General features: G+C 34.1%; 1 protein-coding gene across 3 annotated transcripts in view; it reads left to right on the top strand.

Moving 5' to 3' along the window:
* Window positions 1–15,228, top strand: part of BOLL (boule homolog, RNA binding protein) — a 51,719-nt gene that overhangs the window by 9,796 nt on the left and 26,695 nt on the right. For all 3 annotated transcript variants that reach the window (XM_047720675.1, XM_047720676.1, XM_047720677.1), the window contains exons 5-9: window positions 399–474; window positions 4,301–4,428; window positions 8,359–8,430; window positions 12,800–12,847; window positions 13,624–13,746. In XM_047720675.1, the coding sequence (XP_047576631.1) occupies window positions 399–474; window positions 4,301–4,428; window positions 8,359–8,430; window positions 12,800–12,847; window positions 13,624–13,746 (447 nt within the window). The remainder of the gene's footprint in view (window positions 1–398; window positions 475–4,300; window positions 4,429–8,358; window positions 8,431–12,799; window positions 12,848–13,623; window positions 13,747–15,228) is intronic.

The raw sequence follows: 15,228 nt of genomic DNA, 5'->3' as shown, positions 1-15,228 counted from the left end.
GACAGAGTGTTGCCTTATTTGACCCCAGCCTGGGACTGTGTATGTCAGGCAATTCAAAATTTTCATCTCACTGCTCATGTCCACTAGTAACTGCTTAAATTGCCACAAGTTTGCTTTTGGGGTTACAAATAACTTTAATGAATAGGTGAATTCCCAAATATGGGATCTATGAATAGAGGATTGACTGTATTCCAATTAAAGAACTGGGGTCAGACCATTGGAACCAAAATTCAAACCCAGATCTTTAAATATCCAAAGACTTTGCCCTTTCCAATATTCTGGCTGCTTTCAAAAAATGTTATAGTCTGAATTTTAAAAATTGTTTCTCACTAATTTTTCATTATTGGTTTTGTAAAATAGTAGTACCAAGATAATAAAATAATTTTTTCTTATTTTAGGCTGAAAAACTTAATTATAAGGATAAGAAACTGAACATTGGTCCAGCAATAAGAAAACAACAAGTAGGAATCCCTCGTATGTATTGAGAACTAATGTATTTTTCAGTGTTTTTGCGTCGTTCTTTTTTGAAATATTACTTTTTTTAAGAACTTAATTAAAATATCAAAATATCATGTTTCTTTCATTTAATAAAGTTATTTTAGCAAAGTTGGTGATCAAATGAATATTTCTTACCAAAATTAATATATGTTAGATTTTGGGGGGCAGGGAAATTTTACACAAATAATGGTGTTTACATATATTGCATATAGTTAAATCTTTAAAGGAAAACTCTTCTACATAAAAATACAATTTAAAATTGCAAAGGTAATTAGAATTATTTTGGTACTGTTAATTAGAAATTTTTCTAATTAGAAAAGTAATTTAAGGGGCGCCTGGGTGGCTCAGTGGGTTAGGCCGCTGCCTTCGGCTCAGGTCATGATCTCGAAGTCCTGGGATCGAGCCCCGCATCGGGCTCTCTGCTATCTCGGGGAGCCTGCTTCCTCCTCTCTCTCTGCCTGCCTCTCTGCCTGCTTGTGATCTCTCTGTCAAATAAAAAAAAAAAAAAAGAAAGAAAAGTAATTTAAAATTGAAAATTGAAGAGGGGTGCCTGGGTGGCTCAGTGGGTTAAGCCTCTGCCTTCAGCTCAGGTCATGATCTCAGGATCCTAGGATCTTGCCCTGCAGCAGGCTCTCTGCTCAGCAGGGAGCCTGCTTCCCCTCTTCTCTCCCCCTGCCTCTGCCTACTTGTGATCTGTCTCTTTCTGTCAAATAAATAAAATCTTTAAAATGAATAAATAAATAAATAAAATTAGAAATTGAAGATACTGAAAGTAAGAATATAGAACCAATATCAGAAACTCTAGTTGCAATGGTAGGTACTATAGCCCAACTAGATATGTTATAATTATGAAGGAACAATTCCTAAAGCTTTGAGAATTAGCAAAGTTGTGCCTTCCTCAAATTCCTGTAATGCTGTCCACTCTACTCTTCTTTTTTTCTCACTCTTCCTCTATTATATTAGGCATCTTTACAGTTAGCTTTTACCTAAAGATTTACTGAACTCTATAGTAGTCTTTAGCTGGAAGGAGATACCTAAAATTAGTAACTGAATTTTCTTATTCTTCCTTAACTGTGCCCTACTGTCTGTTGGGATGTTTAAAACATTAGGTTGTTATTGTATACCTGTTAACAAATTAATAGTTGTGCTCCTTTGGACTGTTCTATTTTTGACTGAGTAATTAACAGTTATGGGGTACCTGGATGGCTCAGTTGGTTAAGTGATTGCGTTTGGCTCAGGTTATGATCTCAGGGTCCTGGGATCAAGTCCTGCATTGGGCTCCCTGCTCAGCAGGGAGCCTGCTTCTCCCTTTTCCACTCCCCCTGCTTGTGCTGGCTCTCTCTCTCTCTCCCTCTCTGTCTCTCTGTCAAATAAATAAAATCTTTTAAAAAGTTTAATTTTGACTTAGTTATTTGTTAATTTAGAAGATAACTGAAGAGTGCCCTAAATAGGTTAATACTTACTAGTTCCAAGAGTTAAGCTGTAACATGTAGTAATAGTTCTATATTATCAGCGGTCGGTATAAGTAGTAATGTGCATATTATGTCCCATAAATTGCTTTAAAGAAAAAAAATAAATCACCATGCTGAATGCTTTCAAATAGTAAGTTTGAGAAGTATAGGGTTAATAACTTAACCAAATAGTTTCATTAGCCTTCAAATCCAGGACAAGTTGACTCCAAAGCTCTTTATACTTTTCTGCAAATAAATTTTAAGTATAAAAGTAGACTTATAAAATATGGGGGATTTTTATCTCAATTTTTTCTCAAATCTATAGCTTGTTTCATCTCTATTATCAATATTCTAGTCCTAGCTACCCACCTCACTTGCCTTGATTACTGGAAGAGCATCCTAACAGGTCTTTCTTTTTTTTTTTTTTTTTAAAGATTTTATTTATTTATTTGACAGACAGAGATCACAAGTAGGCCGAGAGGCAGGCAGAGAGAGAGAGGAGGAAGCAGGCTCCCCGCCGAGCAGAGAGCCCGATGTGGGGCTTGATCCCAGGACCCCGGGATCATGACCCGAGCTGAAGGCAGAGGCTTTAACCCACTGAGCCACCCAGGTGCCCCTAACAGGTCTTTCTGAATCCACTTTTTGTACCTTCTGACCCATCATATACAAGGCAGCCAGAGTGATCTTTCAAAAGTGTATATTTCATATTATTCTTAGCTTATTTGGAGCTCTTCTTTCCTTTTTTTCCTATACGTTAGCCATCTAGCTTTCTTTCAGTTCCAGAACATACCATACTCCTGATATACATTATTTTCTTTGCCTAGAACACTCTTTGCCATCCCAGTCCCATCCCAATCTTTTTTTTTTTTTTTTTTAAGATTAGGTGTGGAGCCCAGTGTGGGGTTGAACTTATTGTGATCCTGGGATCAAGACCTGAGCTGAGATCAACAGTCAGACACTTAACCAACTCAGCCTCCTCAGTGCATCCCAATCATTCTTTAAAGTTCAGCCCAAACATCATTTCTTCACAAATTAAATATAATTAGAAAGTTCATACTACCCCGTGTAATACCCTATACTACCTCTTAATGTATTTATCGAAATTGTATTTAATTAATTAATTGTGTAATAAGCTAATAACTATTTTCTCCACCAGAAGGTAACTTTCATATGACAGGTCCAATTTTTTTTTTCTTTTTGGCTGTATCACCAGCCAAGTTCAATGCCTTGTAATAGTACTGTCTCAAATTTTATTTATTTATGTAACAGGTAAACCTGTGGTTCCTTGAGTATCTTGAAGGGAAATCCATGAACCTCCTGAATTTGTGCAAAAAAAATTTTTAAGTGTATATCCCTGAGAAAAGGATGCATGATTTTCATCAGATTCTCAAAAGGATGAGATTAAGAATCACTAAAATAAGTAGTAACAATACAGATGAAATATAGTGAAAATATAAAAGCTCAGAAGCGGTAGTGTTGCTTAAAGTGGTAGGCCAGTGCTCCTCACGGTGTGGTTTGACTCTCTCAAAATGCAGATCCTCAAGCCCTATCCCAGACTTATTGAATCTAAATCTCTGCTAATGTGGCCCTGGAATTTGTATCCTAATAAACTATCTAGGTGACTCTAATGTACGTAAAAATTTGAGAATTACTGGTATAATGGAAGGAGGATTGCCAGTTCCAGTAATTTACATAAATTTGCTGGTCAAGTACTTAATCTGACTTGGCTTATATAAATTTTTCAAGTGTTCTCTTGACAAAAAAATATTTCTTTTATTTTGGGGGAGGAAGGGTTTATATATAACTTGATCTGATAAAAGAGATGGGGACCCAGAACTACACACGAAGACTTGTGGTCAGGTTTGCAGTAAGCAGCAGTTGTAGCAAAGGGAGGCCGGAGAGTAAGAGTCATAGCCTCAGTGAATGCTTGTGGTAACAGAACCAAAGAATTTGTAGCATGGAACCAAAATATCTTCAGGAAAGTATGGAATCTTTTCCAACTGCCTTCATCATCTTTGGCCTTTTACAAATAAAGGTCTTAACTAAGGTCTTAGGTCTTATGACCTTGCTGATAATAATTTAAATTTTTAAGCCTTGTGTTTGATCACATTGTTATTAAAATCTAAATTGGTGAGTTTTTAGTATTCTTTATTGAATTTATTTCTTTTTCCTCACTTTAAGCTAATAAAAGTTCTAAGTTTTAAAATATATACTTCGAAAATACTTCAACATTTGGAATTTTTTAAATTTGCAACATTCAATTTTTACTGTAATTGTATCAATGTTCAGAAATTACTTTTTTAAAAGTTAAACTGAACATTTTAATTATTATTATTTAATCTTTACTTTAGGTTCCAGTATAATGCCAGCAGCTGGAACAATGTATCTAACGACTTCAACTGGATATCCTTACACATATCATAATGGTGTTGCTTATTTTCATACTCCAGAGGTAGCCTCTGTCCCACCACCTTGGCCTGTAAGTAATTTTCATCTAAAAAGGGATTCCATCTATTCTATCAATTTTTAAAAACATTTATTTCTGAAATATTTCAACCATAGACAAGTATGAATAATAATTAACAGCCATGTAGCTACCACTTAAATTTAATAAATCTTAACATTTTGCCATATTTATGTAAGTTCTTTTAATAAGGAGAAATGAAATATGAGAAATTCAGGCATAGTCTCCTTGCCCCCATTTTATTACCCTCCTTTTCTCCTCAGACATATTTGGAATATATAACCATAATATCTTTCCTATCATTTTATGTTTTTACTACAAATGTAGGTATCCTTAAACAATAGGTAGTATTGCTTTGGGTGATTTTCTTAACACTATGTAAATAACCAGTTTTTCTATTCAACATTATGTTTTTGAGATTAAACAATGTTGTTACTAGTATATCTAATTCACTTATTTTAATATTTTATAATATTTCATATTATAAGTATATATTCCCCTATTGATGGATGTTTTAACTTTTTTCTGTAATCAAGGTCACAGTGAACATCCAGATCTTGTATGTACTATGTAAGAGTTTGTCTAGGAAAGTAGTCTTCAAAGTTTTTTGCTTGTATATCCTCTAAAAATTTTCTGGAAAATTATGAATACATATTTTTAAGTTAATATCTGAAATTTGTCATAATTTTAAATAATTTAGGAATACAACATATTATGTATGCTATCTACATAAAACTAATATAAGGGTATATGTCAGTTATACCTCAAAAAAAAAAGGATGGAAAACGTTAGAACTCTGTTAACAAAACTAGTCAGTCAAATAAAACTTCATTTCTATTAGAAAATTCTAACTTTTAATTATTTTTAAGCTCAAATAAATGAGTTAATATGTATTCTTATAACCATCATATAATTTATTTTGTTCTCTGGATGAAATAAAGGACCATCTCCCCTTTAATATTTCTTATAAAAGCTCTTTTTGCTTTGTTCTCTCACTTCTCAAGGGCATTGCTTACTTGAATTATCTATTTGTTTGATGCCCTTTTGATATTTATATTCCCAAACAAAACATCATAATAGATCTAGAATGAGTGAGAAGTGTGCCTTTCATCATGAAGGAGAATGGTAATTGTGAAAGGGCGTTATGAAAAGAAAACAGACACATGGTACAGAGACACAGTCACAGACACATCAAATCAGGAAGGAGTACATGTGAAATTTAGAATCTAAAAATTAATACTCTGAAACCTATTCATGCCCATTTACCACTGGAAAAATTTTGTATTCTCCTCCCGTGGTCTAGGCTGCAATATATGCAGAGAAGTAAAATTTCACATTATAGAATATGCACATCTTTGACTAAATGTTGCCAAATGACTTTCCAAAGTATACCAGTTTATACATTAGCTAACAGTTTATGAGAGCTACAATTTCTCCGTAACTTGCCAATCCTTTAATTTTCAATTTCTGCCAATATTATTATGAAATAGTATTTTGGTTTTTTATCTTCCTACTCATTGGTAAGATTGAACATAATTCGGGTATTTATTGGCATTCCACTTTTCTTCTGTGAGGTGCCTCTTCATATCCTTTATCTTTTCTATTGGGGTTATTTGTCTTTTTCTTGAGTTCATTATATGAATTTTGTGAGTTCTTCTGGTGTGTGGTTTGTCCATTAACTTTACAGGGTTTTTTTGTTATACACTAATTCTTTGTTTTAATGTTAACATATGTATTAATGTTTTCCTTTATGGAAGTAGTTTCATCTTTTGGTATCTTATTTTTAAAACATAACACTTCCAAGAAAAGAATAAAAAATTTAAATTAATAAAAATACTTCCTTATTACAATATAGGTATTCTATATTTTATTTTTAAAATACTCTAGTATTGCTATTTTTCACATGTAGATCTTAAATCTGGAGTTCATGTTTACTAATCCATCCTCTTTCATTATTTTGAAAGGAATCCTCTATGAAATACCACATTTTGGAGGTTGTTCCTCTGGGCTCTCTATTCTGTTCTGCTGGTGTGTTTGCCCTGTCCAATTCCATGTTAATTCCTATTGCTTTAGAATGAGTGCTAAAATCTGATAGGGCAGTCCTGTCACTTTTTTCTTCAGGAGTCTCTCATCTATCTTTAAGTTTTTACTTTTATAAATATAAATTTTATAATCCAGCTTGTTCAATTCTGTGAAAAACATTTGTTGATTTTTATTAGAATTGCATTGAATTTTAGATTAATTTCGGTATAATACTGAATTTTACCATCCACAAACATTTATTTAGGTCTTTTATTTCCGTCAGTCAATAAAATTTTCTTTCTCCATAAAACAGTTTAGTACATCTTTTGTTGGATTTATTCTTAGGTACTCTGTGGTTTTTATTGCTTTTATGATGGTATATTTTTAAATCATACTTCCTAATAGGTTGTGACCTGTTTGCAATAATACTTTTTTTAAATGTTAACATTTGATCAGTAACACTCCACAACTTCCATGGAGATAATCAGTTATGATTCAGTATACTTATGTTTCTTTCTGTTCTTTTCTCATTTCTTCTCCATTGAGTTATTGTACCAACATTTTCTCTGCCATAGTATTTATATGATAACGACCTTGTTCTTGAAAAAAGAAACAAGTTCAATGATTCATGATTAAGCTTTATTATACTTATATAAGCTTTATATATATAGTGTATATATTTATGTATACACTGTAGGTTTTGGAAGATAATCTTAGCCAAAAGGTTTCTCAGCCTCAGCACTATTACATTTTGGGCCAGATGATTCTGTGTCGTTGAATGCTAATCCTGTGCATGGAAGGTGGTTTAAGCAGTGTCCTAGTCTCCCCACATCTATAAAAACCAAAAGTATTGCCATATGTTCCCTTGGGGGACAAAGTCACACCTGATTGAGAATTATTACCCCAAATCAATTAGGAAATTATTTCATATTCTGTTTGTTAAAAATGAAAAAGTATTGAATTTATCATAAAAAGATATTGAATTTTAATAAATTTTTCCCATATCTGCTGAGATTTTTTTCCTCCTTTAATCTACTAATAGGAAATAAGTATCATAGTAAATTACATTGTTCTTTTCTAATGTTAATCTGTGGTATAATTTTATTAGCATATTATAGTCCGAAAATTGTGCAAAACTATGATATTTTTCTTCATTTTGTGGAGGGGAAGGAGTGAACATTAAAATAAAACTGTAAAGTTATTTCCCATGTTAGAAATTGAATTTTAATTGCTATCATTAAAGCTAATTTTACCTATCTTATAATACAGTTTGCCTGCTTTATTAATGGTCTGGTTTTAAATACTCTATTTTGGTGTTTACTCTAGTACTTTGAATAATGAAGCGTTATGTGTATTTTCTTCAAACAGAGAGAAATCACTTGAAGTTTATTGATCAATTCATTTAAATATCAAATTAATAAAATGGGATTTGATCAATGCTTTAATAAATAATGTATTTGACTTAAATATATAACAAAGGAGCAGGATTTAATTATTATTATTTGTAAGCAGTGGAAAATCAGTGGCAAAATCAAATATAATTACTCATTCAGTTCTGTGTTGTGTAAGCATTATCTACTGCTCATCCTTGTCACCTTAAGTCCAGCTGTAATTTCCTTTTAAATATTCTCTTAGAACTATATTTTCATAATCTTTGGACTGAAAGCAATTTTTCTGGTGGTTGTCTTTTAACATTACCATGAAAATGAAACCAAAGAAAAGTGGGAATACTGTGATGATTTTAATAGACTTAAGTTGAATTAGTAATAATAATATCAATAAGAGGTAGAAAAATGACATTTCCAATTATAGATCATAAGTTGATTGGGTTTAGGTAACAATTCGGGATAAATTTTATAATAAACTATTTTAAAGAATTTTGCCTAGGCCTAAAATAATTTCTCATTTTTTTTCCTCTTACAGTCACGTTCTATATCTAGTTCCCCTGTGATGGTAGCTCAGCCAGTTTATCAGCAACCTGCATATCACTACCAGGTAAACATGAAATTACAAAGAAAATTCTCTTTAATACTCAGTCCTTTTTCAGTAAATTTCGTTGTATTCTTTCTCATGTAGATATTCTCATAATTAAAAAAAGATAGTTAAGCCTTGATAACAATGTTGGGTTTGGTTTTTTTTCTTCTCTTATGGGGAGCTAAACAATATTATACAAGAAGATGGCAGGTTTTCTTCATTTAACTAAATGTAATGAGGCCGGTTTTGCTCACTTGGCTAACATTTAATCTAAAAAGTTTTTAAAAACAATTCCCAAAGCAACATATAGATAACATATACCAAATCACAGGCTGATTTTTTAATGTTATTAACATTATGTCACTTTCTTGCTATTGTATTTAACATAATCCGTATTAAAATAAGTAATATAGGGGCGCCTGGGTGGCTCAGTGGGTTAAAGCCGCTGCCTTCGGCTCAGGTCATGATCCCAGGGTCCTGGGATCGAGCCCCACATCGGGCTCTCTGCTCAGCGGGGAGCCTGCTTCCCTTCCTTTCTCTCTGCCTGCCTCTCTGCCTACTTGTGATCTGTCTGTCAAATAAATAAATAAAATCTTTAAAAAAAAAAAATAAGTAATATATTATGGTTCACATTATGGCAGCCTCTTTTAGTTAACCACACTCTTCATTAATTCTTGTGGGAGACTGGGGATAAAGGAGCCATAATGCCAGACCATTTTGGTGTTTTGTAAATAAAGAATACCTGTTGACATACTGTCTATGACTGCTTTTGTACTATAATGGCAGGGTTCAGTAGTTGCAACAGAGATATTATGGTCTGCAAAGCTTAAAATATTTACCCTCTGGCCCTTTAAAGAGTTTGCCAACCTCTCATCTATTATACTCAAAAATCAAATCACATTCTTTCCTACCTCTGGAATTGTGGAAGAGAATTTCTTTCTCTTTTTTTTTTTTTGAACTTTTAAAATAGACCCAGATTAAATGTTAAGTTTACTGGAATTCTTTTTAATATTAGACTGGATTTTGGGAGGATGGTGGTGTTTAAATTTTAAATAGAATTTAAGATTTAAACTTACTATTACATATTAATGTATATCATATATTATTATATTACATTATTTATTTGTAATAAATTTGTAAATTCTATTACTATGCTAAATATAAAACTAAAGTATTTCACTTACTTTTAAATGAAAATAACTTAATGACATATATTTAAAATATATATATTTAAAATATGTATATTAAAGTAACTTAATGACATATATTTAAAATACATGACTTTCCCTAAGTTACCTCCATATTTTGGCAGAGGCCCCAAAACAGAACATTAGGTACCAGATCTTTCAATATGACAAGCCAAATATTGTGAAACTAGTTGGGGGATCCTTCGCTAATTGCCCACCTTGAGTACACATGAGGGGAGGATGAGATTGCAAGTTGTTAGAATGCTGTGGCATGTCCCCTTCTTCCCAGCCAGGTAAAGATGACATCGGAGAATGACTGAGAAAACTTAATGTTTGTCCCCTGAAATTTGTGAGATGGTACTTGGATCTGACTTCTCCTAAAAAAAAGGTCCAAAAAGAAAGATCTGGATTTTTGTGGAAGCTGGCGGCAGGGGGAGTAAATTAATTAATTAAAAAGTCCAAAGAGGAAGCTGGGCTAGTCTCCGGAGGCAGAGCCTGGAGAGAAGACTACAGTGAGAATGCGCTGAACTTCTACTCACAACAAGCAAAGGTTTACGTGTCCCAAGAGCAAGATGTGAACCTCACAGAAGAGACCCTTTTCAAAAAAACTTTAAGGAGATCCCAATAAAGGAAGAACCTGTGTGAAGTAGACTTCTAGAATCAATGGCTAGAATTGCAGTTAGAAGTTCTCAGCAGGGTGGGGCACCCTGGGTGGCTCAGTCAGTTAAGTGTCCGCCTTCCACTCAGGTCAGGGTGCTGGGATCTAACCTTGTGTCAGACTCCCTGCTCAGCAGGAAGTCTGCTTCTCCCTCTCCTTCTGCTGCTCCCCCTCTCGTGCTCTCACTTGTTCTGTCTCTCTCTCTCTCTCTCTCTCAATAAATAAAGTCTTAAAAAAAAAAAAAGTTCTCAGCAGAGAGATCACCAAAGAATCCAGTAAACTACCTATCTAGATAGTCAGCATTTGAAATCTGCCACACCCCAAAAAAATGATTGGGCCTAATTTTAATCCTAGGGCAAGGAAAAACAGGTCAACACAGTGCTTTTAAAGTGTCAGGGGATGAGAAAGAATAGAGCTGCTTTCTGCTTGCTCCCCATTGAGTCCAGCTCCTCCTCTTTTAACTGATTACATACAACTATAGCTCATTTGACATACCAAATACATTCTTAAAAGTTTGTAATACAGTTTAATTTTATACTGACTCTGGTGTTCTCCTTGACACAAATGATAAGATTGGAAGTATGTTGCCTCAATATTACTCAGGAATATTACCAAAATCTTTTTTGGTACCAATTTATAACTATTTTATAATACAAAAAATCATTTCACCTCCCATATTTATCTTCAGATATATATTCATCATTCTGCCTCTTCGATGAAAATCTTCCTTTGTTCTTTTCATAAATTCTAAGATTGGTAGCTTTATCAGTTGTTAGTCAAATCAGGTAATGCATGGTTCAATTAGTACTTATCTCGTATTTCTTACCTCATAAGTAGATAGTTATTTCATTTATCTAAAAACTATGTAAGTCATTTTATTTCCAATTTTTTATTAAAAATAAATAAATAATAAATAAATATTTATTTATTTATTAAATAAAATTAAGAGGTTATTTATTATTCTGCCTTTCTTTTTTCTTAAGATTTTATTTATTTGATAGAGAAATCACAAGTAGGCAGAGAGGCAGGCGGGGTGGGGGTAAGCAGGCTCTCCGCTGAGCAAAGAGCCCAAAGTGGGGCTCTATCCCTGGACACTGGGATCATGACCTAAGCTGAAGGCAGAGGCTTAACCCACTGAGCCACCCAGGTGCTCCTATCCTGCCTTTCTGAATGTAGAATACAGAACATAGACTTCACATTATCTTGGTTATTATAGTACAGTGATGTCATCCGTTAGCAACTTAAATAGCACTAAATTCACAGTGATTCAGTTTAGATGGCAGATCCAGGTATCATCTTACTCTTTTTTCTGTTTGTTTTTTTTACTTTATAATTAAAAAGACTTAATTAAAAATTAACTAAAAATGGGGCGCCTGGGTGGCTCAGTGGATTGGGCTGCTGCCTTTGGCTCAGGTCATAATCTCGGGGTCCTGGGATTGAGCCCCGCATCTGCCTCAGCATCCCTGCTGAGCAGAGAGCCTGCTTCCCCCTCTCTCTCTGCCTGTCTGCCTACTTGTGATCTCTCTCTCTGTCAAATAAATAAATAAAATCTTTTTAAATAAATTAACTACAAATAACTAAAGAATAAAACGTTACTAAGAAATAATACAATTAGTTTAATAAAAGTCTGACATAGTGTCATCTTACAGTAAGTTTTAAAAATTTGACCATCTTTTATTTAACAGCTTTTTAATATATAATTCACATAGCATTCAATTCAGCTTTTAATTTTTTTTTTAAGATTTTATTTATTTATTTGACAGAGAGAAATCACAAGTAAGCAGAGAGGCAGGCAGAGAGAGGAGGAAGCAGGCTCCCTGCTGAGCAGAAAGCCCGATGTGGGGCTCGAACCCAGGACCTGGGATCATGATCTGAGCCGAAGGCAGCGGCTTAACCCACTGAGCCACCCAGGCGCCCCTCAATTCAGCTTTTTAAAATGTGCAATAGTGTTTTTTACTAAATTCAGAGTTGTATAACCATACCACAGTCAGTTTTAGAACATTTTAATCAACCTTCCCCCAAAAAAACCTTACACATTAGTAATCACTCCTCTTTGGAGAAATATCTATTCATATCCTTCACTCTTTTTAAATTTGGGTTACTTGTCTTTTTATTATTGAGTTATAACTTTTCTTTATATATTCTAGATGCAAATTCTTTATCAGATATATAATTTGTGAATCTTTTCTCCCATCTTTTGAGTTTATTTTTACTTGATGGTATTCAAGTGCTATTTTGTGGCACAAAAGTTTTTCATTTTGATGAAGTCCAATTTATCTTTTTTCTTTTGTTGCTTTACTGCTTGTGCTTTTCATGTCATAATTTTTTTAATTGCCTAATTCAAACCCACAAAGATTTACACATATTTTCTTCTAAGAATTTTATAGTTCCTGCTCTTACCTTTAGGTCTTTGACCCAATTTGAATTAATTTTTGTATGTAGTTTGAGGTTTAGGGATCCAGCTTCATTCTTTTGCACATAGATATCCAGTTTTGATCTTTGTTTATAATCCGGGTGGGTTTTTTGGTTTTTGTTTTCATTTTAGGCCCCTGCACAGTGTCTACCAGGACAATGGCAGTGGGGTGTTCCTCAGGTAAATATTAACTTTTTTCATAGTGTTTTTGTGAAGACTGAATGAATATTAAATTCAGGAGAACTAGATTTGAGATATTCCTCTTCTATTTAATAACTGTGATACCTTTGGCAGTTCATTTAATCACTCTATTTCTTAGCTTCCTCACTTGTAAAATGAAAGTAATGATACCATACATTTGTAAATTTCTTTACCTGATCTTGGTGAAGATCACATGAGATCATGTAAGTGAAATCATTCTTTTAAAAAGTGAGTACTTATATAAACATGAAAAATAACTTTTTGCCGTTATGGGAAAATGTATCATTCTTCCGGTTGTACTTCAGATTTTGCTTCAGTTCATTTTTTTTCTTCAGTTTTCTGCTCCTAAGTAAATAAATCATCTCTCAATTTTTGATACAAATAGTATACCACCAAAAAGACTATTTAATGACATTTCCCACTTCCATGTAAAGTCACAAAGCTGAGAATAGATGTTTATGCCAACTCAAATACTGTAAGTTATATTATAATCTTTGATAGTGATCTTAATATAACTATTTTCTGAATTTATAAAAGAAGTTCTGAAACACTAAGAACTTTCAATACTTACCAGTGATAAAGTTCTTTAATCACATCTACACAATTGAAATTTGTAACAAGATATATCTATGCTATCTCTGGTAAAGAACTTCAGGAAAATATGAAATAAATATTTCTGTCATCTGTTGGGTAAGTCATTTGTTTTAATTGAAATAAATAATCATATTTGAATTAGAAATCTGGTTTTGTTTTAGTCTCCTGCCTCGTCTGCTCCATTCTTATACCTGCAGCCTTCTGATGTTATTTATCAACCAGTGGAAATTGCACAAGATGGTGGATGTGTTCCTCCTCCTCTATCTCTGATGGAAGTTCCAGAGGTAGGTATTACTCTCAAGGTAATTTATCTATAACTGTCTCATCTTAACATTTATTTCTTTTTCTTTTCTAAAAATATTTGTTTAAGTGGCGCCTGGGTGGTTCAGTCAATAAGTGTGTCTGCCTTCCGCTCAGGTCATGATCCCAGGGTCCTGGGATTGAGCCCCACATCGGGATCCCTGCTCAGTGGGAAGCCTGCTTCTTCCTCTCCCACTCCCCCTGCTGGTGTTCCCTCTCTCGCTGTCTCTCTCTTTCTCTGTCAAATAAATAAATAAAATCTTAAATAAAATAAAATAAAAATAATATTTAAGACCCTCATGGAAGCCGCACATTTTTTCTTTGACTTATTCACGCATTTCCCCTTTTATATGTATCTAAGAATGCTTCATCTTTGACTTTTTTACTAACTAGTTCTGAACAATTTTTAAAACCACTGTTCACTGTACTAGGCTAATCTCTGACTTGATCTCCTTGAAAGAGTAAGACACCAAATGTTTTTCTTTCTTCTGGCTTGCCTGTCAATCTGTATTATTACTAATAGTCTGTCAATTAAAAGCATATAAAAATTCAAAAAATCTTAACTTCTTCCTTCAAATATGTAAATCAAAAGTATTTCATGGGCTACCTGGGTGGCTCTGTCAGTTAAGCATACAACTTTATTTTTTAATTTTTTTTTATTTTTTTATAAACATATAATGTATTAGCAGCCCCAGGGGTACAGGTCTGTGAATCGCCAGGTTTACACACTTCACAGCACTCACAATAGCACATACCCTCCCCAGTGTCTATAACCCCACCACCCTCTCCCTACACCCCTCCCCCCCAGCCACCCTCATTTTTTTTTTAAAGATTTTATTTATTGGGCGCCTGGGTGGCTCAGTGGATTAAGCTGCTGCCTTCGGCTCAGGTCATGATCTCAGGGTCCTGGGATCGAGTCCCGCATCGGGCTCTCTGCTCAGCAGGGTGCCTGCTTCCCTCTCTCTCTCTCTCTGCCTGCCTCTCCATCTACTTGTGATCTCTCTCTGTCAAATAAATAAATAAAATCTTAAAAAAAAAAAAAAAGATTTTATTTATTTATTTGACAGACAGAGATCACAAGCAGGCAGAGAGGCAGGCAGAGAGAGGGGGGGAAGCAGGCTCCCCACTGAGCAGAGAGCCCGATGCAGGGCTCGATCCCAGGACCCCGAGATCATGACCCAAGCTGAAGGCAGCGGCTTAACCCACTGAGCCACCCAGGCACCCCCTCAGTATGTTTTGTGACCTTAAGAGTCTCTTTTGGTTTGTCTCCCTCCCAATCCCATCTTGTTTCATTTATTCTTTTCCTACCCCCCAAACCCCCCATGTTGCATCTCCACTTCCTTGTATCAGGGAGATCATATGATAGTTGTCTTTCTCCGACTGACTTATTTTGCTAAGCATAATACCCCCTAGTTCCATCCATGTCATGCAAATGGCAAGATTTCATTTCTTTTGATGGCTGCATA

The sequence above is a fragment of the Lutra lutra genome, chromosome 3 (assembly GCF_902655055.1).
Source record: "Lutra lutra chromosome 3, mLutLut1.2, whole genome shotgun sequence".
NCBI lineage: Eukaryota > Metazoa > Chordata > Mammalia > Carnivora > Mustelidae > Lutra > Lutra lutra.
The sequence above is the reverse complement of the archived record's forward strand: the minus strand, read 5'-3'. Positions and strand labels throughout refer to the sequence as shown.